At 42.0% G+C, this 26,167-nt stretch overlaps 1 protein-coding gene across 4 annotated transcripts in view; it reads left to right on the top strand.

Moving 5' to 3' along the window:
* The window catches only part of Atp8a2 (ATPase phospholipid transporting 8A2), a 556,425-nt gene that overhangs the window by 383,347 nt on the left and 146,911 nt on the right, over positions 1 to 26,167 (top strand). For all 4 annotated transcript variants that reach the window (XM_021182071.3, XM_085828704.1, XM_029469106.2 and 1 more), the window contains exon 28: positions 23,434 to 23,508. In XM_021182071.3, coding sequence (XP_021037730.1) covers positions 23,434 to 23,508 — 75 coding nt within the window. The remainder of the gene's footprint in view (positions 1 to 23,433; positions 23,509 to 26,167) is intronic.

Here is a 26,167-nt window from a genome sequence, read left to right as displayed (position 1 = left end):
AGTCAAAACTGCACATATGAAGAGAACATGTACTATTTGACTGTTAGCCTATTTTATTTCTCTGAACATGATGATGTCCATTTCCATCGCTTCTCTGCGAAGCGCATATTTCTATTTGTTTTGATTTGGGTCCCTGTGAGCCGTCCTCCTCTCTAGGAATGTTGGGGGTGGGAAGCCAGGCTGTCACAAGAGTCTTCTCATCTCTCCTGAGACCTAAACCTTCTTTCCATAGGTGACATTGTGTAGGGGTGCTAGCGATCAAATCCGTGATCAAGAATAAACCTCTCTTGTCTATATGTACCTTGTTTTCTGGATGGAAGTGTTTGTCCACTGAAAGATAGCTATTCTGCTCCTGCTTCAGTGTCTTGGCTCTTGTCCATAGTACTACAGTGAACTCAGTTGTGCAAGTACCCTTGCGGTGTTCACTTGGATTCCTTTGTGTGTATGCTGTAGAGAACGGTAGGATCGTGTTTGTAATTTTTTGAGGAACATTCCAACTGACATCTATAGTTGCTACACTGAGTCCCTCACAAATATCCTTGTTACAAACACACACACACACACACACACATACACATGCACACACACATACACTCCCACCAACAATGTGTAAGAGTATATCACAAACATCCTTGTTGAAAAAAAACAGATATATAATGAATACACACACGGGGGGGAGGGCGCGGGGATAAAACAGACAGACAGATGATAGTCATCTAACTAGAAAGAGATAGAATCTCAGTGGAGACTGGTTTTCTTTGATGTTGGAGAATAGACCCAGGTCCTTGTTGAGTGTTAGGCAACTATGCTACTACAATATTTAGAAGCCACCCTAATTTTAGTTCTGGCATATTGCCTGTTTGTGTGTTGTTATTCTTTGGTATTGGTCAGATTGAAGCTAGAGATGCCTAGTGTATAAGCACTGACTGCTCTTCCAGAGGACTGAGGTTCAGTTCCCAGCATCCACGTGATCCCAGCATCAGTGCTGTTATAACTCCAGTTCCAGAGGATCTGAACCTTCTTCTGGCCTCTGCATGCAATGAACATGCAGGCATTTATACAAGCAAAACACTTATACACACAAAGCATTTAGAATTTTAAAACAACTCACTGTTGACCAACTTCCTATAATGAGCTTTACATATACCTAATGGAGCAATTAAATGGAATCAATCATCTGCCTTTTGAGAGCTAGTGTATATGGCTAGTTTCTTCATTTATCCCTGGCTCACGGAATCTGTCAAGGACTTTCTGTATACACATTCTAAGTCCAAAAATGTCTCAACATAAACTTTCCCCATTTTCTTTTTTGCCATGAGCTGACATTCTGTTTACTTTCTGGGGCTCCTGGGGGAGGGAGGCTCTGAACCTAAGGGCCTTGCTACTGAGCTGCCTGCCCTGGAATAGAATGGGGGTCTCACTTAAGTGTCTTCTTGACTTGCCATATACAAAAACGAATTCTGTGACCCTGGAAGCATAGCCTTCATCCATGGGAGATTCTAGCATTAAATAAATATCTAAGCAGTGAACCAGGGGTGCTAGCTGAGTTCAAGCTCTGAGCCATTGTCATTTGAAGTCTCCCACATGGTGAAGCGTCCTACACACAATGCACAGAAGGCACCATTTCTAATCAGAGAGTGTTGTCCTAATTACTGAAATTACCCCCATCTAATCTCTTTATCGTCCAAAGAAGGAGAACATCACAAAGAATGGTTATAATTAGTGACTGCCTGAAAATGATATGACCCCCAAGGGACAGACTCAGGACTAAAGCAGAGGACCTTCCCCAAGCAGTATTTGATTTCTTCCTCTACACTGCTACACATGGGGAGAACGTAAGTCGAGTCCATGCCGTATCTGGTTGCTAGCTGTAGACAGATAGCTGGTGCTATAATGAGAGGTGTGAACTAAGAGCAGAGTTCTTTTATAAAGCTTAAGTGTAGCTTATGTGCCAGTGAATTCGCCCCATTGGAGGACAGAGCTGAGTGGTTTCAATAGAATCCCAGAATAGGGTGACTATATAATTTCAAAAGGAAACCGCATGTCACTCGACAGTTACTCTCCCTCCTCCCCTGCGGAGCACCTGGCAAGGGCTAATCTATCAACTGTCTGGATGGATTTTTCTCTTCTGGGTTGTGTATGTATGGAAGCATACAGAAGGGGATTTTTGTCTTTTATTTTTTTTAACCTTGGGTGTGATTTTTAACCTTTATCGATGTTGTAGACCAAGTTCTCAGTGCCTCATTGCATTGGGTGGACATTCTGCATGCTAAGCCGTTCTTTGCACTACTGACTTTGTCCGCTGTGGGTAGAGCTGCTGTGAATAGAATATGCATGGACAGATAGTATGTGTGCACATATGGCCTCTATTTTCCTGCATACATACATGGTACTGGGATTGCTGAGTCATGTCATGGCAACTCTGAGTTTGCAGTCTTAAGGAGCCAAGAGTTTTCCAAATTGCCTGTACCATCTGACATGCTCCCCAGCAGTGCAGCTCTGTCCCACATCTTTGACAACATTTGCTATTGGCACTCTGTATTATAACGACACCAGCACACAGCCTGTCGCTGGCTGTGTTTCCCTGAGGACTAATGAGCTGAGCATCTCATGCACCTTTCCTCTTTGGGGTACTCTCTTGAAATTAGGTAGGTCTTTTTGGTTTGTTGTTGTTTTTTTTATATCAAGCTGTAGGAATGCCTTATAAATATTTTATATACAATTCTCTTACCAAATATATTACTTATAAATCTCTTCTCCCGTCCTACGAGTGCTTTTTTTTTCACACCCTGGATAGTGCTGCTGACTCTCATTTTTGATAAAGTACAGTCTATATCCTTTTTGTCTCTCATTTCCCTGTTCTTGGTGTCCTAAGAAGCTATGGCCAACCTCAGTGTGACAGTTTGAGTACGCTTAGCCCAGGGAGTGGCTCTAGAAGAAGGTGTGGCCTTGCTGGAGTAGCTGTGTCACTGTGGGAGTGAGCAATGAGACCCTCCACCTAGGTACAGATATAGAACTCTCAGCTCTTCCTGGATGCTGCCATGCTTCCCCAGTTGATGCTAATGGACTGAACCTCTGAACCTGTAAGCCAGCCCCAATTACATGTTGTCCTTTAGAAGAGTTGCCTTGGTCATGGTGTCTGTTCACAGCAGTAAAACCCTAACTAGGACACTCAGGACCACCAAAATGTGTCCTTGTTTCCTTCTGAGCATTTTCTATGCTATGTTAGGAATCTAGGACTCTAACCCATTTGGAGATATTTTGGTATGTGGTATGAGGAGGGTACTCAATTTTATTATTTTGCCTATGAACAGCCACTTGTCCCTGCACCACTTACAAAGACTGTTCCTTCCTCCATTGAGTTGTGCTGGCATCCTTATTGAAAAACCAAATGGAAGTAAGAGAGTTTATTCCTGGGTTCCCAGATTTACTTGATTAGTCTATGCCTATCTTAAAATTATTTGAATAAATACAAGTAGCCCACCAATTTAGTCACTTTACTAAAACCAGGATGCAGACTAGAAAACTGAAAAAGTATCTATAATCCGGTCACTGGCAGTGTTTTTTCTGTACTTTCTCTGAGTAAGACTGTTGTTCCCATCAACTGGCTGGGATGCTTCTGATGCACTGGTCAGGGTGGTTGGTGGGCCAAGAGATGCTCTTCAGTGCTCGTGGCTGACAGCACCGAGCAGCAGTTGTTCACTGGAGGGAGTGTCCAATCCTAGTGTTCCAATCTGAGTGAATCTCTGGTATTAGGACCCTACAGAATATAATTCACATGCAGACCTCAGATTTTGGGACCCTTAACTTTTAGCAGCAAGCGGTGTTACATGTTAATCTCTTGTGTACTGTTGTCTTTGTATGAAGTATGTCACCTGTGTCAGTGTTCTTTGCAAACATCTCTATAGGTGATATCACCTTCTCCCTGGTGACTTTGCATATTTATGGAAACATGAATATCAGAAAGATTGCTTATAATACAGACTTGAATTCCTGATCCTCAACACATTGATTTCTGCCCATGTTTCACATCTGCTCCAAGCCCCAGGAAGAGGCAGTTTTCTTTTCTCTGTCTCATTTACGCTGTTTACTTTCTTAGAATTATTGTTTCTACCTATTCTTGGCCTGATCTGCTAGTGTCGAACTTCCCCTGTGCACTGGGGAAGACAGAAGGAGCTCCACAAAGCGTCATGACCCCTGAGCTCACATCTTTCCCTCACAGACAAAAGCAGAGGAAGGGAGTGGGTGTTTGGGATTTTGCAGTAACCTTGGTTGACCATAGGAACTAAACTCCTTAGTGTGTAACCAGCCAAGACTGGCCACCAGCTGATGCGTTAGTCTGCACCTGATGCTCACTGGGAGAGGTTCTCATCACCAGTTTGATTCAGAAATGGCCTTAATTTAAGGGTGAGAAGTAAGAGCATTCTCAGGCAAGCAAACGTGTTAAAAGCAGGGTTCAGACCATTCTCTATGCTCACCAAAGCCCTTTTACTACCAAAATAGCTATTTAAATTATATTTCTACTATTTCTACTTAAGTTGCTTTTTATAAATCTTTCACATACCTACATCGTAATACCTGTGACTTAATTTTTAGAAGCCTCTGTGGCCATATAAATGGATTGCTTAGATCTAAAGTAGGAATCCATATGTTCAGAGGCAGGAGATTTTTATTTCCAAAGAATTTGAGAAGACAGAAATATAAACCCCCAGAAAGAAGGATGTATGCTTTTTAAGAGCTACCCATGGGAAATGGTTTATATTTGCTAAAATTTACCACATGATGAATATCTACATGCTACATATTAAATGATCTGATTTTGACAATGACCTGGCCGACATATTCACATGCTCTGACAATGCCATAGTGCTTTTTAAAAAGTAAAGTGTGTTAATGAAAGGTTTTATTGCTTGCCCTCTCAGGCTCTGTGTGCACAAACTCGTCGACCATGGGACACATGGGAAATACAGAATGGACTGGAAATCAGACCATTAGAGTTACAAAGAGCGTTTGCAGGGCCCTGCATGCAGTGGTCAGAGGGGACTGAGCATGGCCAGCAGCATCTGAAGGACAGGGCCACTCCTCGTCTGTTCAGGTTACAGTAAAGTAGGCCACCCAGCTGCAGCATACTAGCCCATCCTGTGTATGGTCCATCGTGGCCTTAGAAGCAGGAAGTTTTCTATGCCCACACATCTCTAGCACTTGGAGTGGAGCCTGGTCACATGGTGAGTAACCCATCAAGCAGTCCTCCGAAGGCCAAAGCCTGGGGAACCCGCACAAGTGTTACAGACATGCCCAACAGCATCACTGTCTCCTCAGAGCAGTTAGCTCCTGGGGAGACAGCCCCAAGCAGCTGCACATATCTAAAAATGAGAGAGAGTTGTTCTTGATAGTTTTTGTTTCGTTTTGCTTGCTTTAAAAAAATAAAATGGCCACAACAGCTTTACCTCCACCCTTGTGCTATGACCATTCACCGTACACTGTGGTGGGAAAAAACACATTTTCTGAATAAAGCTCCCTCCTGTTTCTGAATTTATCCCTGCTTCTAATCTCATATCCCAATTCATTCAGAAGTGTTTGTCTCTGGACAGTGAGGTAAAGGCTGCAGCTTGAGGGGCAGGTGCTCCCTTATCCGGCCTCCCAGGCTGATGCCAACAGGGCCTCTCCTTGGGGATCCTTCCACTGGGGGCCACTGCTTCCCAGTTCGTGGGAGCATCTATCACATTCAAGATGAAAAAAAAAATCAATGATGCAGTCAGTCACTGCTTCCAACCCCAATCTCAAAACCTCTGAGGGCAGAGAGGGCCCTTCGCTGTTCCCAATACCCGGTACAGTAATGAAAGTAAAGATAAATTGAATTAATCTCTCCCAGCTGCCTGGCGCTGATAACTGACTCACAGATCCATTTCCAGCAGCAGTCTCATGGGACTGTTTTTGTACTAGTAAATAAATTTCTAAACAGTTCAACTACAGAGGCTGCTATTAGTGGCTTAATTAGAGAGATGGGACACTGAAAAGGAGAAGAAGTAGGAAGGAAAGTCCAGAATTTAACCTATAGTTACCAGCCAGTCAAGTGTTTCTTGGATAGACCTCTGTGTGTGTGTGTGTGTGTGTGTGTGTGTGTGTGTGTGTGTCTGTGTGTGTGATGTCTGTGTGTGTGCTAACTTGTGTGTGCTAACTGGTGTGATGATTGTGGCATGTTAAATGATTAAACTTTGCCAGCTTTTTGGAGAGTAAATATTGAAAGAATTATGAATTATGTTTACATTTTATTTCATAACTTTATTAGCAATTTGTAAGTTGTATTCATAACATTATACAGATCATAAGGGACCATCTGATAGAGTCTTACAAAATTTCTGTCATTTGCTTCCCATAAAAACAAAACAAAAGGCTGTGTCTATATTAATAGACTGTGCCTACCTAATTAAGAGGCGGCAGCTGCATTCATAGCTGTTTCCCCATTTAATTATATAAATTACACTGACTGTGATGTAGCCACACAACCTTAATTGATAATTAGCATGGAAAATGCACTTGGCAGAGAGATACAGCAATATCAGTGATATGACTTTGGCAGTAGAAAAAGGCCAAGCTTGATTCAAATGCCATTATAGAACTGAACAATGCCAGGTAGTTCTGGACTTATTCAGTGTTCCTATAAAATCTAATCAATTATAGTTTTTAGATCAGACCTATGGAAAAGCCATAGTACCTAAGGCATAGTATATATACAGACATCCTGATATGTAGAAACAGTGTTACGGATATATTTACATGTCATTTAAAAAGTGTTTCCTTCCTAGTCATAAACTCTAAAGAAAACCTTTCAAATTGTTCCTCTCAAAATTGTTATCTTCATATTTCCAAATAATGTGTTTGTATGAATGAGCCCAGTCTACACATCACTGGTGACTTTTGTCCCAGGGGTTGGCGCTTTCCTGTGGACTCTGAAGCCTTCTCTCCTGGTCTTTGTCCCAGTAGAGTTTGTGTTAACTCAAGGAGTCCACATTTGCATCTCTAAGATTATGCAAACAATGCTTACTGTGGAGCCAGAGAGAGGAGTTTTCCTCCTTTCACTATGAGGTTCCTTGTTCATGTGCATCCATTCATTCTTTTTCATGGTGCTGGGGATGGAACCCAGAATCTTGCTTATTCTTGGCAAGTGCTCTGCCACTGAACTAAGCCCCCAGCCCTTGATCTATTGAGACAAGGTCTCACTGTGTAGCCCAGGCTGGCCTAAAATTAAAATCCTCCTGCCTCTGCCTCCTGAGTGCTAGGGTTGCAGGTGGATGCAGACCTTCTTTCGTCTATTCTCTCTTCACCCTCCTTTGTCTCTTTTTTTATCTTTTTTCCCTTCTCCCCCTCCTTTGTCTCTTATCCTATCTGAATCCCATGTGCATTTAATGCTCCCCATAGTTTCCACTAGCATAGGTGTTTTTATCTCTCACCTCCACCTTTCCCTGCCTTCTACAACCTGGTACTCCAGTCCCAATCCATACTACTTGCTCTGTAGGCTCTTTGCTTGATGCTGGATTTTGTTCTTTGATGTTTTTCAAGTATAATGGCTCTTGACTTCCTTATCTTTCTTCTGTTTTCTCACTTGTGTTCATAATGCTTCTGATACATCTTTATTTTCTGATTACATTTGATGGTTAAGTTATCTGGGTATAAAAGTTTAAATTGCTATTATTTTCTTTCAGAACTGTGTGTCCTTTAGCTTCCTCTTGATTGGCTGGAGAGATACTATAATTTTGATTTTCCATCCTTTGTTTATACCCTGAAAAATTCTTTTTTCCATTTATGCTTAGTGTTCTGAAATTTACAAAGCTATGTAAAATTTTTTATGATTTTTCTTTTCCCCAGAACCCTTTCAATCTACAGTTATCTCCTATCTATGATTTTTTTCTTATACTTTCTTTTTCAGTGATGCAATTCAAACCCAGAGTTTTGTGTATTCTGTGCAAGTACCCTCCTGCTGAGCTACAGTTGCAGAGTTGCAGGCTTTTTTTTTTTTTTTTTTTTTTTTTTTTTTAGAGACAGGCTTTCACTAGGCTACTTGGGCTTTGAAATTATTCTGTAGTTCAGGCAGGCTTTGAACGAGTGATCCTCCTGCCTCAGCTCCCCAAGTAGCTGGGATTACAAATGGGCATCACTAGGCACAGCTTGCTTATGTGTAAACTATTTCTGTTTTCTATCTTCTATCTTTCTACAGCTCTCTAAGAACCTTTCTAGATTCATACCCAACACTACTTATATTTCATCTGACCTATTTACATTTCATCTGACTTACTTTTTATTTAGACCCTTTATTTGATTTCTAGTGCCTCTATTTTTATTATTTTGTAAAACAATATTTCTTTCCTTTCAATTTGTAATATGTTTTCTAACTTCATTTTTCTTAAAAATTTATAGTAACAATTTGATCTTAGTAAACTTGTATGTGTTTGAGCATATGGAATAAAATTTTTCCTCTGTTCCCTCCTGTTTTCCATTTTTCCCTGTTGGCCCTCCCCCATTCTTAAAAGCTGCTTAGAACTACAAAGTATGTTTTTAGACTTTCTCTAGGTAGTTATTTCATTTCTTTATAGGTTTTTCTGATAAGGCAAACTCTGAGATGCTCAGCTTCTCTTGCATTTCAGAGCTTGCTGCAGAGCAGCCCTGTGCTCAGAGCTGACAGTTTCTGTGGCTTGACCCATGTATTCTTTTTTCCTAAATGAATTTCTAGAAGAGTCATGAAAATAACAGAAAACAGACTTTATAGAACTAATAGGCACACCCACTTCTGGATCAACTGTGAAGGGATTTATACCATGTCAGAACAGATAATGCAGCTCTATACCTAAATGCATGTGTGTATATTCCAGTGACAATCAAGGAGATGTCTGTGGAATGAGATCTGGGTTTTTCCTCAGGTGTTCGTGACCATGTAATATACTAGATATTCAAATTAAGTTGAGAAGCCTAAGATATGTGTACAGCAAGAGGAGACTTTTTAGAATTATATTTCCTTATAACATATTCCCTGCCACATATAATGACTATAGATTATTGATGCCCCATTTATGGTAACATCCACATCTTTCTTTTATTTTTAAAACACATTTTTAAAACAATTTAATCTGATTGTTAGCTATTATTTTATACCATATATGTGTGGGAGTGTGGGGGTGTGTATGCACAAATGGTGCACAATTATTTATCAATGGCTTATTTTCAATAAATTTTATTTAATATGTTGTTCTCTAAATATTAATAAAACCATAATTAAGCACAAAGCAATACAGTGGTTACAATACCAGATGGGCTTCAAGGGCTTCCCTACAGTGATGTTATCCCTTCTAAGACACTGAGAGCTAAGAAGAAAGAAAATTTTTTCAGAATGGCTTTCCTATGACATTAAGTTGATTCACCAGCATCAATCTGCTGTGTATCCCCGACATTTTATGGCTTGGGAAGTACTGACTGCAGGAAGTGGCATCTTTTATTTTCTGAGATCACAGAGCACTGCCCACTGAATTGGAACCTTTACAGAAGCTGCCGCAGTTCCGTACTAGAACACAATATAGACTTTTTGTCCCTCATTCTAAATGCTTCCAAATCCAGACCATTTTTTAATGTCACCTACATGGTACCACAAATAGAAGATCCACTCTGGACTTTATGTGATAGGCCAGTCAAAGCAAAGGTGCACTTAAAATATTATATGAAGTCACCATCAGGATATATAGGGAATATACATTGTACTGGCTAGTTTTATGTCAACTGGACACAAACTAGAGTCATCAGAGACAAAGGAACTTTAATAAGGAAAGTGCCTCTATAAGATTGAGCTGTAGGCAAGCCTGTAGGACATTTTCTTAATAAGTAATTGATTGGGGAGGGCCCAGCCCATTATGAGTGAGGCCACCCCTGAGCGGGTAGACCTCAGTTCTATAAGAAAGCAGGCTGAGTAAGCCATGAGGAGCAACCCAGTAAGCAGCAACTCTCCATGGGCTCTGCATCAGCTCTTGCTCCAGGTCCCTGCCCTGCTTGAGTTCCTGTCCTGACTTCTTTTGATGATGGTCTGTGATGTAGAAGCATAAGCCAAAAAATCCCTTTCCTCCCAAGTTGCTTTGGTCACAGTGTTTTATCATGGCAATAATAACCCTAAGACATAAACTGACTTTCTAGTGAGATATTGTAGTGTCCATTCCCCTAGACATTCTTTTCATCCATGTGAGCATCTCGAAGTCCAAACATAGAAATCTGAAACCTGAAACCATTTGTCCCCTAACATTTAGAATAAGAGATGCCCTGTAGTTGCAATTTGGATGTTCCGGATGCAATGCAGAACGGAGGGGTGAGTGATGTTACACAGTGTGTGGCTCGGCTTTAGCGTAGACATCCTGTGTAGTTCCTGATCTGTAAGGCAGAAAGGATTATTGAGCTGACTGAACCCCATCTACCCCTTCCCTCCACACAGTCATCCCCAGTCCTGCACTGGAAGTCACCGTGTGCCCTTGTCCTGGCTAATTAGCACAGACATGGAAATCTCTGGCCAGGAGCAAGTATTTGCTTAGGGTTAAGATAAATAAACCATGTATTTTAAGTCCCATCTATAAAATTTACCAAGTCTTTGCTTCTGCCTATAACATTTGACCTGCACATGTCACTGTCACCCAGAACCTCCCGGGGCCTTCTTTCAACCTCCACAAAGAGCCAGTGAGGGATGGTTGTTCCCAGTGGTGGCATTCCTGCCTGCTTGTTAACCTTACAGACATTTTTCCTTCCTAAAACAGTCCCTTAGCATCAGCCTTGCTCTTTTCCTTTCTGCCTATAGCATGCAGGTGCTGCCCACCTGCTGAGCTCATAACTGCAAGCTCTGGTCATTGACATTATTAACTCTCTAACCCCTCCAATGACCTTCCAGGGTCCTTCTCGGCTCCCCCACCCTCTGTGATTCCCATCAATCACACTCTCTTAGGATCTCTCTACAACGCTCATCTCACTGACTTTTCTGACTCTCGAAGCCCTTCAATCTGCCTTCTATTTGGTTCTGTTAAATGTCCTCCCAAAAAGTCTAATGTGGTTATATGATTCCTGTGTCCTAACTGGTAGCCCCAGGCACCCATTTGGCTTAAATGGGTCAATTCTAGAGCAAAAAGCAGCCTTGGGCAGATAAACCTTTTAGAAAAGAGATGCCCTTCATAGCTAGCTTCCACACCCGTGTGCTCTCAGCTCTCCTTCCTCACATCCCTCTCCACAGTCCTGTTCCCAGTACACAAAAGAAAGAAAGACATCTGCCCCTTAGAACCTGACTGTGGTACAGAATAATCAGGAGAAAGGGTACCAAAGAGACAACACTTAGATTGAGTGAAAACTAGCAACTAGCCTCTTCTCCCTCTTGTAATGGTCAAAGATACTTTGCTACTGCAGAAGAGTCCAGAGAAAGCATTGGTAAGAAGTATGGGAGGCATTAGCCTTCCAGTTTGTGCAGGTATTAAGTGCATGGCAAGGTTCTGCTCAACCCATTAAACAGTGTCTACAGACAGATGCTCAGAAGCAACATGGTTTTCATAGGGATATGAAATTGGGGCTTTTTAATCTTATGTAGTGAAGGCAAGTGACACCAGTTAGTTTAGCAGACATTTGACAAACTGTGAATGTGCTAAATCTGCACCTTTTAAGTTTGGAAGGATGTCACTACAGATGTGATATGTTTCTGAAGAGAACCTTGTTCAGCTGAACACAATGTCAGCAAGGCATAGGAGTGTGGATGGTAGGTTGATGTTGATGATGATGATGGTGGTGGTGATGATGATGGTGGTGGTGGTGGTGCTGATAATAGTGTTGATGGAGATGATGGTGATGATTGTGAGGATGGTGGTAGCGATTATGATGGTGATGATGATGGCAGCAGAGCAAAAAAAAAAAAAAAAAAACCAAGTTTCGAGTGAAATTTTCCTTTCTCTACAACCTCTCTCGGTGTGTTGATGGAAAAGGTTCAGTAAATGAAAGCATAGCCAGGTTTTTTTTTTTAATTCCTGGGGACACCTTGGTGTGTGCAACCTTTAGGAATTCTTCCTAGAGGCTAAGAAAACAAGTGAGGTTCCTGAGTAATTAAAAAATACCTCCAAAGGTCAGAAGGTTCTATCTCTTCGCTTTCGGGAAGCTTTTAAAATTACCTAACCAAGATGTGAGGAGCTGAATGGTCTCAAACATTTTCATCATCAGAGCACTGTGTCCTTCCTAACACATGAATCAGAAGGCTGGAGTCTTGATGAATCCTCTCGTGAAGCTACACACTGTTACTCTATAAAGCAGCTTTCCCAGCTCAGGTCTAGGAGGACCAGTACTGTTACAAGTGATCAAGTCCTGCCTCCATCCAGCACTTGACTGTACTTTCTCATGGTTATTTGAACTCATAGATATGGGGGAGTCCCATTTATCCCATTACAATTTACAATTCTTTTAACAAAACAGCACTATTCACAAATAATAATAATTTTTTAAAAAGAGCTACAGCTATGACCTCTGCCTGCAGTGTCCAGCAGACTGCTCTTCCTGTCTCCTGCATCTTGTTTCTCACACGTTGCCTTTTGCAGCTTTCTGGCTTTAATTTGGGTCTTTTAACGATTTTCTCTTCTCTCTGCAATTCTCACTTTCCTCTTGGCCAGCCTGAGCTACTTAGTGAGATTGTCTCTAAGTAAAACAAAACAGAAAAGAAAAAAAAGACAATGACATGAGAAATGGAAAGGTTATCCTACATTCTTAGGGCATGTGCATGGACTCCCAGGTATCCAGGACAATCTTGAAAGGGGAGAGCAAAGTTGAGGGGCTCACAAAGCAAAGCTGCAATATTCAGTATAGCGTAGTACTATACTGTGAAGAGACAGGAGTGTGAGCCGCAGTAGGAAAAGGGCTAGACATAAACCGGTGAACATGTGGTAAAATGATAGTCAGTTCTTAGGGATTTGCTGCTGTGAAGAGACACCATGACCAAGGCAACTCTTATAAAAACAACATTTAGTTGGGACCAGCTAACAGGTTCAGAGGTTCAGTCCATTATCATCAAGGCAGGAGCATGGCAGCATCCAGTCAGGCATGTTCAGGAGAAGCTGAGAGTTCTACATCTTCATCTGAAGGCAGGCAGGAGAAGACTGGCTTCCAGACAGCTAGAACAAGGGTCTCAAAGCCCATGCCTACAGTGACACACCTACTCCAACAAGGCCACACCTCCAAATAGTGCCATTTCCTGAGCCAAACATATTCAAACCACCACAGTCAACAAGGGTACCAAGAACATTCGGCAGGGAAAGAGTGTTGTCAGGAACTGACTCTGTACAAGCTAATAGAGGGTGGTTTCATTCCATTTGATTTTCCAGGTTTTTGGGTGGTTTTTTGGTTTTGTTTTGTTTTGTTTTTTTAGAGAATACATCAAAAGTGCATGCAACAAAAGAAAAAGATGAACAGGAATTTAACAGAACTTCATATGTTTTGTGTAAAGGATATTATCAACAAGTAAGAGATGAAATAGAGAAAACATTTGCAAAACAGAATAAGGAATTAGTATTCTAAATATAGAAGGAATCACAACTCGATAACAAAGCCAGATTTTAGAAAGTATACTTGAATAAACAAAGATAAGCAAGTGGCCAATTCCTTTATAAAAATGTTCTCAACATCATTCATCATCAAGTATCATAATGATATCACTGCATACCTGTTAGAATGGAAGCTGAGGAGAAAACATCAGGAAATGAAAGGACAGGAAATACTGGGTGTTGCTGAGGATGAAGAAAACTTACCCTGCTGCTGTGGGAGACTGGGGAGTGGGCCCTTTGTGTTATCTGCAGATTTCCATGGCTCCAGTCTATCACAACATCTAGGACCCAACACAGATGTTTTACTGAGCGTTCAAGGCGCCAAGTGGGAAACAACCCAAGTATCCAGATGTGGATGAGCGGTTGTCATCTTAACTTTATAAAAGAGTAAAAGAACTAAATCTTGTAAGCTGGCTAAAAGAGACAAACACCTTATTACTGAGATAACCAGCGTAGCCAGATTCCTAGAGACCGAACATGAAACGGTCCCAGAGACACAAAGTGGGAGGTCAGGGGAGAGTGACTCACTAACTGGGGACATAGTCTTGGTGTTCACAAAGACTTGGGCAGTGAACACTGGTGATGGTTGCACAACCCTGCCAGCATATTTAATACTACCCAACTGAATGCTTAAAAAGAAATAGCTTCAAATGGTAATTTTTTTACATGTTTGTCCACAGTAAATCATAAATATATTGAGGTGGTCTTTCAAGTCTCCAGGTACTTGGATCATCCATTTTCTGTGAGGGGACACATGTACCACTGTTTGCCTCTTTGGAATAACCTGCTAGTTGAAGATTCTTCCACCTCATTTTCCTTCTATTCACCCTGAAATGTACACCTTGTACACTCCTACAAGCTGATGCCTCTACTTCCAGGGGCCCTCCTGCCTTCCAGGGCCCCACCCCCTTTGGAAATGCTTCCCAAATCATTCAGAGAGAATTGCAAGTTCCCTCTATGATGTTCCCGCAAAACTTTTCTAATCCTCATTCAGATTGAACTGTTTCAGCACACAGGTAGCTGCTGCTGACAGCATAGAGCGTGAATCTAAGCAGATAGTTCAACTTGGACTGTCTTTGAAGATGGACAGGAGGACAGATTACCCAGTGAGTCGTTTGCCTTAGAAGCCCAAGGACTTGAGTTCAATTCCCAGAACCGATCAAACCAGGCATGAGGCATGAACTTGTGGTCACAGCACTAGTGGGGCAGCAGGGGAATGCCTGAGGCTCACTGGCTAGCAAGTCAATCACAGTGGATGAGGCCTTGGCTCAAAGGAAGGGCACAGAGTTTCAGAGGATGCTACCCAAGGTTGACCTCTGAGCTCTGTATATACACATGTATGCTTGCACTCATTCCTGAGGAAACCTAAATAAATAAAATGAGAATCATTCTCTTATCATACTACTCTGAGAAAGTAGACAGGGGCCACGGTGGTTTGAATATGCTTGGCCCAGGGAGTGACACTATTAAAAGATGGGGCCTTGTTGGAGTAGGTATGGTCTTGTTGGAGTAGGTGGGGCCTTGGAGTAGGTGTGGCCTTGTTGGAGTAGGTGTGTTATTGTGGCTGTGGGCTTTAAGCTCCCTTGAAGCCAGTCCTCTACCGTTTGCCTTCAGAACTCTTAGCTTGTTCTGCCCATGCCTACTTGGATGGCAGTTAAATGTTGTCCTTATAAGAGTTGCCATGGTTATGGTGTCTGTCCACAGCAGTAAAACCCTAAGACAGGGACCTTTTCCTTCACATCCAAAAACAAAGCACAGAGTCCACACCTCATCGAAGGGTAGCTCAGAGGGACAAGGGACTGATGGAGATGCTGTAGAACACCTGAGTTCTGGGCTCCTCTGACCATCCTGCTCTGTGGAGCCAAGCACTAAATCTTACTGTCAATAACTTAAGAGCATTGTTTTATTGGTTATAAAACTCTCGTTCTCAAATACTTGCCATAGGTCCTGCCCATAAATGAAATGATTTTACACACATTTCTGCTACCCTTTGCATAACAAACCCCTGCCACTGTTCCAGCAATGGGAGGTGGAACACAGCTGTGTCATTAATGAACGATAGCAGATCCTAGCCAGTGACCTCCAGATGAAAGGCTCATTATTTCCTTATGGGTCTCCAGAGCCCTTGGTCCCCTAGCATGCCAGCAAGGGATTTGGATGGAGGAGCTGAAGCCTTGAACTATAAAAATTTTTTTACGTAGTCCTTGATACAATTTAGAGCGATTACATTCTATTGTGCCAAGAATTCCTTATTAAAAATCAATTTAATTGTGCATACCCCATCTGGTCAGAATTATGGTCTTTTATGGGGGAGAAAACGCGACTTCATATTTACCTGATATTCTATAGTTTAACAGTCTAACCGTGTAATTATGTAGAAACAGAGGCATTTCATAGTACTTAGAAATTAGTAATTAAAGACACTTTTTAAAATGTTTACCAGATTTTCCCTTTGCTAACGTTGTGGCTTTGGGCCACAACAGTCAACTTATTGAGTCATCTGAAGTTTGAATGGAAAGGAACAACAACAAAGAAATAAAATCTGTAGCCACACGGCGTATGCTATATGCATTTGACATGATAATTTATTTGTTTTACCCTGTGCTTTCTCAACTTCAGATTCTAGTTCTTTTAAATAAGATCGTTCATTTGCATGTTTTTATTTGAGGAATTTGGATAATAAATATTGCTTTTGACTGTCTGCTGGGCCAGACTCAACCATCCTAGCAAAAGATTGGAATATGTTAGCTCAGAGTATTATTGGAAATATTTCTTTGAGGGGGGTGTGGTTTTAGTTTTTGGTTTTTCCACATAGAGTTTCTCCATTTAGCCCTGTCTGTCCTGGAACTCTCTCTGTAGACCAGACTACCCTTGAACTCACAGAAAATCTGCCTGCCTCTGCCTCCCAAGTACTAGGATTAAAGGCCTGTGCCACCACACCCAAGAGGTAATATTTCAAACTAGAGTGGTGAGGAAGGCTTTTGTAGCCTGCTTCACAAACTCTAAGGGACCTCTTCTCCTTTGACTTGACATTTGAGGAAAATCTGGGTTATTTTCTCAATAAGTTTTCTATTTGAGAAGTGTTTTGTTGATATTACAATCTTAAAGTATCCCCAGTAGATTAGTCATAGATACAGATTTGATATTTAATTGCCTTAACTTAAATGTTTTAAAAGTCACTTATTTGAAACGCATAGTTTACTGTTGACCGCTATGGCCTTTAAGGGTCGATTTAGTGCGGACCTGGTGCCTTGTCTTCTCTGTATTCAGATTTCCTCACTGTGAGGTGGGAACAGGAGTTCCTAGGGTACCAATGAAGTTCAAGGGAGCCGATCCATCGGGGCTGTTACAGGGCCTCGGCATCCTAGCATCCTCATATCCCTCTGTCCTTTGGAAAATGAAGATAAATGAAGATAGGGATCCACTCAGAAAGTAAGGATCCATTCTCAGGAAACAGTTACGATGGACCGATCAGGTGCTCACTCGAAGGACTAATAGTCTGTGAGCATTCCTTACCACTGTTTTCCAGCCCTGAGCCAGGTCTGAAGTGTGCTATCATGAATAAAACCCATATGACATTTGGTCATATGGGGGTAGCCAGAAAATGCAAATAAATAAATAAACAAATAAATAAATAATAAAGAGTGTGATAGGCTAAGAGAAAGGTGAGTATCATGGGTACACAGAAGACTAAGTTTTCTCCTATGTCATTTTCAAAAGTGGAAGTCGCACTTGTGTGCTGTGATAAAAATGGTGCCCCATATAGCTAACAACACTCCCACCGTCTGCCTCTGCTCCGAGATCAACAGGAACCATGGGGTCCGGCCTCTCGTGCTCTCTCTCAAGTTCAAATACACGTATAGGAATGCACTGCTTTGTGTGCTCTTATAGAACCTGGATCCTGTGCACACCACTCCCTTCTGATTGTTTACTTGTCCTATAGGTTTACAGTGTTTGCACCCACATTTTCCCTGTCCAATATTGACTAAAGGGGAAGAAACTCTTCCAGAGTTAAGACAGGGCTCTGCCTGGCTCCCCAACCATCTTTCATAGTCTCTGATTCATTTTGGCTTCTCAGCCATGTAATGTATCAGACAGAACATTACCTGTAGGGAAGCTCCTAGAGTCCACCGCCTCCCTGTCATGGCTCAGACCCCCTCCCCTGTATCACACCTTTGCTTTTCCCCCTTGATTTTCCCACCAGTGTTTTGGAAGTGCTCAATAATTCATAGATCTGCTACCGTCACCTGACTGACCTTCACCTAAGCACTAAGCACTTTGTTGTCTGGGCTGAAATGATGGATCAGTGGGTAATGTGTTTGCCAAGGAGCCCTGGTGACCTACAGCAACCCCACATAAACTGTAAAGTGAGTGCCGACTCCACAGCCTTGCTCTTTGACCTCATACATCATACACAACAACGATTTGCTTTAAAAGGATCTCAGCTCTTTTGCCTTCATCCTTGTCATGCATTGCCAACAACACTGTACAAGGCAGCGTTTTTATAAACCAATGTTTTTATCAATGGAGAATTAATTTCTAGGAACAGAATTTGAGAAAAAACTATATTTTGGGTTTGTTTTGTTTGTTTGTTTTTCTCTTAACTCATACGACCAGGTCAAATGGGGGATATGCAACAATTTGTCTCTGAAAGCAATGTCTAATCCCAGTTCTTTGTCTCAGAGCCGTTGACTGCTAGTGGCGACCCAGAGCAGTAAGACCCACTAAGGTTGAGCAGTGGCAGTCGCTCCTCCAGACAGGAGCCTGTACATTCAGCCAACAGTTACTGCGCTTTTGGCAGTCAGGCAGGAGTTAAAGCAAAGAAGGACCTTTCTCCGAGAAGGAAAAGCCATTTAATAAGTTTGGGTCAGTTTGCTCATAACAGCCCTATGTTTGAGGACCCAAACCCCAGGAGCTTGGCAAGCGGCAGTGCTTGGCAGGCCTCCCACCAACCCACCAAGTCTGAGGCTGCCCAGCTCTGGGCTTTGGCTTGGTTCATTTAAGAGCATTCCTGGTTAACAAGGAAGTTAGAGCAGAGCAGTCTCTTCTCCCATTAATCCAGAAGAGTAAAACACAGTGGCCAGCAGACACTGAGAGCTGCAAGTCGGGAGGCAGGCCATCTGTTTGCATTGAGGGTGGAGTTTGGTCTACAAATGTGAGAGCCAGTGACCCACCAAAAATGACCTTGGTGTTCAGGAATTGGGTGGTGCTGTCTTTTATATATGAATTAGCATTTGTATATGAATAAGTGGTGTGGAAGCCTGACTTTATAGTGTGTCAGAGACTTATCGTGTACCTGCCTCACAAGTAAATAAAATAAAAACTAAGTCCGTTGGTATAAATGTTTAAAAATACACTGCATTTTCATACGCTTCCCTCTACCTATGGAAATCTTGCCAAGATGAAATCAAGTTTGAATTTTTAAAGGGGAAGAAACAAACAGCTTATGGGTTTTGAAATTATAAGGTGGACTGGAGGAGGGGGAGGCGGGATGACTTGTTTTGTGTATTTTGGGTTTCATTTTCCTCTACCAAAAGAAAAAAAATAGTTCCAATCAAATAAAAAGGTCTAATCGCCAGCGAGGGATTGGTGATTGGAATGCACATGAAAGGTTAAGAATGAGTTTGTTTACACTTGTCAAACTCCAGCAGCACCTGCAAATGATAAAAATGAGGGCAAACACATCCAGACTGTGAGGAGCCAGGTCTGTGCCAGCTGAACTGTGGCACTGCAGCTGCTTGGGAAGGGGGGAGCAGTGGAGGAGACAGGATATCAAAGTTCCCGCTCTGAGTGACCACGGAGGCTTTGGTACCTACTGTCCCACACATCACTGTCCCACAATCAATCCAGACCAAAAGGACAAGAACTCTCTTAAAAACCTTTTTCCCTTCTTATTAGGTATTTCCACTGATGCAGGTGTCTTGGTCATACTAAGTTTGTCCTAGCTCTTTAAAACAATTCTTCAGTAATTTGTTTTTATAGTAGATGGCTGTTTGTAGGCTTAACCATGTGAAGTTGCTGAATTTACTTCCAGTGCTACACTTGCCCTGTAAGATTTGGCCATGGATACAGCCGTATGGCTGCAAGTGGATTGTTATTATTTTAAGGGCTGAAGCTTTCCGAGCCCCATCCTCCCCAGATAGTGACCACATAGTCACAGCTTTGCACACCAGACTAGCCTAAGACAGCCAGGGGTTTTCCACAATGTGTTACTGACAGTCGGGGTCAAGTGAGGTCATTGTTGGGGGTGGAGCACCTGGATTCGGTAAAGGTGTTCCACAGACTCCTTGGCCTACCGACCAGTCCGTGACAATTAGCATCATCCTCTGTCAGGAGGTGACCGTGGAGATCTCCATACACCGTGAAATGTCTCCTCCTTGGTAACTTGTCCCTAGTTGGAAACTGCCTCAGTTATATCAACAAAACACGGATGTTTTGAGAGCTCAAAGCACTGCAAGAGGCATAGGTGAGCCTCTCTTTGCTACTCAGAAGGAACTATCAGAAGTAATGACCATGTGTAGAGTTTACACCTTTGTTTTGTAGTCGTGACCTTTCGATGTGAGCCTTGCAGGGTTTGAGGGCTTTAAGTTTAGACTTGGATTTTGTTATTGGTTTTGTTTTGTTTTGTTTTTCAAACAAGAGTCTCGCTGGGCAGTCCAAGCTGACTCCCAAACTCTGAAGCACAGGACTTTGCAAACTTCCCTGTTTTGCAACTTGATTTTTCTTTTCAGTGGTGTGTCTGGGAGCTTTCTTATGCATGCCGCTTTGTATTGCTCTTCAAGATGGATTATTGTGCTTATTTAAACGAATGAGTATTCTACAGCAATCATCATATAGTATGTACAGTTTCTATATTTCAAATAATGTCAAAGCAAACACTTTTATATTTTTTTGGTTGAGTACCACATGACTAAAGCTGTAAGATTTAAGTAACAAAGTGAAATCCTCAAGTCAAAGGAAAGTACTTTGAACACTTGTCAACAATGCAGAATTCCTTGCTAGGGATTGGAGCAGCTAGTTCTTCACTTTGTCAAATTTAAGTCTTTGTTCACTAGGTTGGTAAAAAATTATAACCTTGTGGGAGGAGGGGCCTGTTTAAAAATGAAATTTCAAGCCAGACAGTGATGGCATATGCCTTTAATCTCAGCACTTGGGAGGAAGAAGCAGGCAGATTTCTATGAGTTCAAGGCCAGCCTGGTCTACAGAGTGGACAGCTAGCACTACACAGAGAAACCCTATCTAATAGGAGGAGAAAGAGAGAGAGAGAGAGAGAGAGAGAGAGAGAGAGAGAGAGAGAGAGAAGAAGAAGAAGAAGAAGAAGAAGAAGAAGAAGAAGAAGAAGAAAGAAAGAAAGAAAGAAAGAAAGAAAGAAAGAAAGAAAGAAAGAAAGAAAGAAAGAAAGGCAGAAAGAAAGAAAGAAAGAAAGAAAGAAAGAAAGAAAGAAAGAAAGAAAGAAAGAAAAGAAAGAAGGAAATGGAAAAGGGAAAGGGATAAAGGGAAAGGGATAAAGGGAAAGGGATAAAGGGAAAGGGATAAAGGGGAAGGGAAGGGGAAGGGAAGGGGAAGGGAAGGGGAAGGAAGGGAAGGGAAAAGATAGAGAGAGAAGTTGGGTGGTGGAGTGCTAGCATAACCTAAGTTCTGGGTTCTCATTCCTAGCATCACAATTACAGAGCAGAGAGGCAGGCAGTCCAACCAACTACTCTGCCTCTACAACCTTGTAGTTACTCAAACCCAGGTAACCTGTCTTTTTCTAGAAAAAAAGGAAGAAAGGAAGGAAGGAGAGAGAGAGAGAAAGATAAGGGAAGAAGCAGGATAGGGTCTGATCCTGCTGACTTGTAAGACAAAGCTAGGAATTTGGCTTTATTCTCATAATGCTTTCTCCCATGTTTTTAAAACTCTTTCTCTTGAGTCGGGCATGATGGAACATGCCTTTAATCCCAGCACTTGGGAGGCAGAGGCAGGCAGATTTCTAAGTTCGAGGCCAGCCTGGTCTACAGAGTGAGTTCCAGGACAGCCAGGGCTACACAGAGAAACTTTGTCTCGAAAAAACAAAACAAAACAAAACAAAAACAAAAAACAAAACCTCTTTCTCTTGTATATAACACGTGTTTCAGGTTTTGATATCTGCTGGGTGTCCTGAAATTTAGCAAGTGTAACAGACACACAGTACCAGCTGCTTCATTTCTTTGTGTTGCCAGGCTTAGATTTGTCTTTAGTTTTGGTGGCTTGCTAAAGTCCTTGTCACACCGTTTCACCAACACTTCTAAACTTTAGCCACCCACCTCTGTTCTGATGTCCCACTGGAGAGAAGTAGGAAGCCATGAAGCTGGCTTCCCTTGGCAGACTAATTGCCTCTTCTCATTGAATATATTGAATTAAATTTATAGCATCTCAAAATTGAGGCTGGGGAGAAAATCAGTGATAGAGCATATCCTCCACATGCATGTGGCTATGGACCGGGAGAATGCTAGCAATAGTAGTCAATAAGTAAACAAATTAACACCTATGTCAGCCTACTTGAATGTTGACTGATTCACTTCTATGTGCTGTTCCCTTTCCTGAGTCAGAGGATCCATCTTTTCATTTGCACAGTGAGGTTTTAGAAACGTTTCTTATATAATATGAAGAATTTTGATTTTTTTCCACTGCTCACCTGTTACAGATCTTGCCACCTCTTCTTCCTCTTGAGAGAGGACTCCTGTGATGGCACAGTGGGTCTCCATGGGTCCTGAGTTTTCTGCAGAATGACCAATCCTCATTAGCGTTGATTGCTTCTTATTTTAGTCCATGTTCTGTTGCTGTGGAGAGTTACCATGACCAAGACAACTCTTATAAAGGAAAGCATTTAAGTAGGGCTGTCTTATAGCTTCAGAGGTTTAGTCCATTATCATCATGGCAGGAAGCATGACAGCATGTAGGCAGGCAGACATGGTGCTGGAGAAGTAGCTGAGAGTTCTACATGCCGTTCCCTAGGCAGCAGGAAGAGAGACTCTGAGCTTGACTTGGGCTTTTGAACACTCAAAGCCCACCCCCCAGTGACATACTTCTTCCAACAAAGCCACACCTACTAATCCTTTTGAAGTAGTGCCAGTCTCTGATGACTAAGCCTTCAACTATATGACCCTATGGTTGCCATTCTTATTCAGTGTACTACAGTTGCCATTTGCTTTGTTGATGCTATCATTCTGAATGAGATGGAGTTATTATAATTTGTATATCCCTGATGGCTGAAGTTGCTGTTTTTCTCATGAGTTTACTGACCAGATCCTCTTGAGAATGATCTGTCCAGTTAATTCAGTCTCCCATGCTACCATAAAAGAGGATTTGAGCGTGTTTGTTTCTTATCATTGTGTGTTGGCCTATGCTTGAGGCGGAGGACGGCCAACCAAGGAAGTTAATATTTTGTCAACTAAAACCACACATGACCAACAAAAAAGCTTCGTGATGTTTTTATTAGTTATAATCTTTATCTATTTGAAAGCCCCACAAAGAGACACCATAGCTTTAAAATCAACTTTATTAGGGGGAAATGCATGAAGTTGAGACTTTCAGTCAATCAAAAGTGTTAACACAAAACATACTTGGTGTAAATCCATTTCCTTGTAAATATGGCACAAATAGCCTCTCAAAGTTGATGCATCCTTAATATAAATTTTCCTTAAGATATTGGTATTTATGGTATTGGAAATTTATATTCCTTGAAAGGACAACTGTCACACTGCTGGCACACAGTCTCCCTCTGCAGCTGTGTCCAGCTGGTGGTCCACATTCCCGGCTACTTCTCCAGTGAGGGGAAACATTTAGGTCAATATTGATATAAAACTTGACGAGCTTTGTTCTCTTGCAGCTATGGTTCGCCTTTGTGAATGGATTTTCTGGGCAGATTTTATTCGAGCGCTGGTGCATCGGCTTGTACAATGTGGTAAGCATTCCCCCTTTCTATCTGATAGCGTGGAGAACTTCAGGGGCATTCCTTCACTGTTTATGTCTGGGAAGTGTATCTAAGCCAATCATCTGTGTACTTAGCAGGCAGCACAAATGTATCTTTAGGGCCTTTGTTGCTGCCACACATCCTGCAGAAGCCCAAGCTCTCCACACATGGTTTCAATCATAGCAGATCATTCTTGAGTAGCCCCATGAAATTATTAACCCATATATCTTAGTAATGGACTCCCTGCTACCCTCTTGCTAAATGTCTCTGCAACATTTTCAAGGAAAAATTTCTGTACTGCATCTAAACGCACTCCATTTTGCAACACTACTTCTGAATTCTTAAATATAGATATGAACAAAGAATATATGATCTAGTGAGATTTTTGCCCTTCTTGGAAGAATGTCTATGAATTCTGAGGGGTTTTTTTGGTAATTAATTGATGAATAAATCCAAAAGCCAAAACCAAGTAGAAACTATAAGCTAAAATGCCTAGTTTTCTTGTTCCCCTCCTCTTGGGAGAAAAAAAAATGAAGAGGCGGGCATTGCTAAGTGCCATAGCTACCCATCTTTGGATCATTCTCTCCTGCTGCTTGGAGCACCAATCCTAGCTTCCTGTACCTCATGGAGTTTACCCTCTGAAGTAGCTGCCCCATGGAGGTATATACTGGAGGGAGTGTGGCTCAAAGAGCTCAAGGTACTATGTGCATTTCCGACTCTGAACTCACATCCTACAGTGCACTTTGTTCATAGCTGCCATGTTGGCTATAACATGCTGAACCCACAGTGTGACTTGGGCACACACAGTGTGACCTGTGTTTATGTGACTTTTAGGTGAAGAGGATCAGGTGTATGGGCTCAGAGACTGGCAAGGCTAGGTTCTGGTTGCGATGAGTTAGTTGACTGCCTGGCCCACTGCAGAGTGTACTTCCTGCTTGTGCAGATCCACTAAAAGTTGAGCAGGAGAGAGAGAAGAGCTGAATTAACATGCTAGAATCTTCTCTAACCGTCTTCCCCAAACATATGGCTCAAGGGCCTCACTTCTATGTACTGAGGAGGGACTGGGGATAGCTAGATAATCTAGGACCAGAAGCCACATGCAAACCCATCCACACACCTAAGTCAACCATGAAGCCAATCCTCAGGAAGCTGTGCTTTAGAGTTAAGGAAAGCCAAGGATGAATGTCACCCTACCGGATACGTTGGGTTTAGCTCGATTTTCATGCCCAGATTATGAGGGCGGGATGGTTTTCTTAGCTCTGGGTAACCCTGGGAAATTCAAATGAACCCAAGAAATGTTATGTGATGGCATAGCCAGAGGAGCTGAAATAGGCTGATGTCGATCAAAGCAAGGCCTATAGTGCACTCACAAGAAAGAAAAGCAAGAGCTTGTTTTTGAAAAATTCAGGTTCCTGAGCCCCACAGTCACTCAAACAGAGAGTGCCTCAGAGATCAGCATCCTTTTAAAAGAATGCTCCTGGGGATTGTTGTGATCATGAAGGGTTAAGAATCATTGTGATCTTTACTGTATAAGGCTAGGAATGTGTTTGGTGTATACAGTGTCCCAGCAACCAATAGAGAAGAGGACTCTGTACCAGAGAAGTCAATTCTGAGGTGAAATGACCACAGATTACCAGAGTCCATAGAATAGGTATTAAACTGGGTGCTGTAGCCTTTCTGCCAAGATGGTGCCAAAAACGAAGAAGGAAACCCCTGCTCATCCCAAAGCCAAAGCCAAAGTAAAGGCCTTGAAAGCTAAGAAGGCAATGCTGAAAGGCAGCCAAAGCTACATAAAGAAGATCATGGCACTCACCATTCTAGGGATGCTGGGTGATACTTGGGGTACTGGTAGCAAAGGTGTTTCTATTTGCAGCAACCAGGAGTCCTGGAATCTCTCACACCAGAAGCCCCAAACCTTTTGAGAACATGAAAGTATATTATCCATTTGTGGGTGCCATAACAAAATATTGAAGGCTGAACACTTGATAGAGAAAACAGGTTTAGCTGGTCATAGTCTAGGAAGCCGAACGTCCAAGATTGGCCAGCACTAATTGTTCAACCCTGGTGACCCCCTTCCCTGATCATCTTGTACTAGGCCCCACCTTCTAAAGGTTCAACCACCTTAGCACCCTCACACTGAAGACCAAGCCTTTAGCCATGGACTTTCTGGAAAACACACTTAGATCATATTCAAATTATACTAGATTTCTTCCATGGCAATTGTTTTGGTGAAGAATATATTAAAAAATGAAATCAAAGTAAAATTACAAAAAGGAACACAAAGAACTCTCCTAGCTGTCCTTTATTTGGATTAGTCAATTATTAATACTTTGCTCTCATTTGCTGTCTCTCCCCAAGCATGTACCCATCTATACATGTAAAGGCACGTGCTTTACACACACACACACACTGCAGTGTATACTTGCTGAGAAGTGTAATGATCAAATCGGAAAACCTGTGCACAGCGCTGTTCTTGAACCCATAATTAATGTTGCTGCTATCGCCCCAGTAATGTCCTATTAGGCAACTCGGTTCTGATCCAGAGCCAGAGACCTTCTATAAGGAGCAATCTGTGAGATGTAAAACATTTGCAGTATTCCTTTCCTTCTTTTTCTTGTCGTGTACTGTTATTCTTTAAAGTTTGATTCCC

The sequence above is a fragment of the Mus caroli genome, unplaced genomic scaffold, assembly GCF_978045245.1.
Source record: "Mus caroli unplaced genomic scaffold, Mus_caroli_1 scaffold_12, whole genome shotgun sequence".
In the NCBI taxonomy this organism is placed as follows: domain Eukaryota; kingdom Metazoa; phylum Chordata; class Mammalia; order Rodentia; family Muridae; genus Mus; species Mus caroli.
The sequence above is the reverse complement of the archived record's forward strand: the minus strand, read 5'-3'. Positions and strand labels throughout refer to the sequence as shown.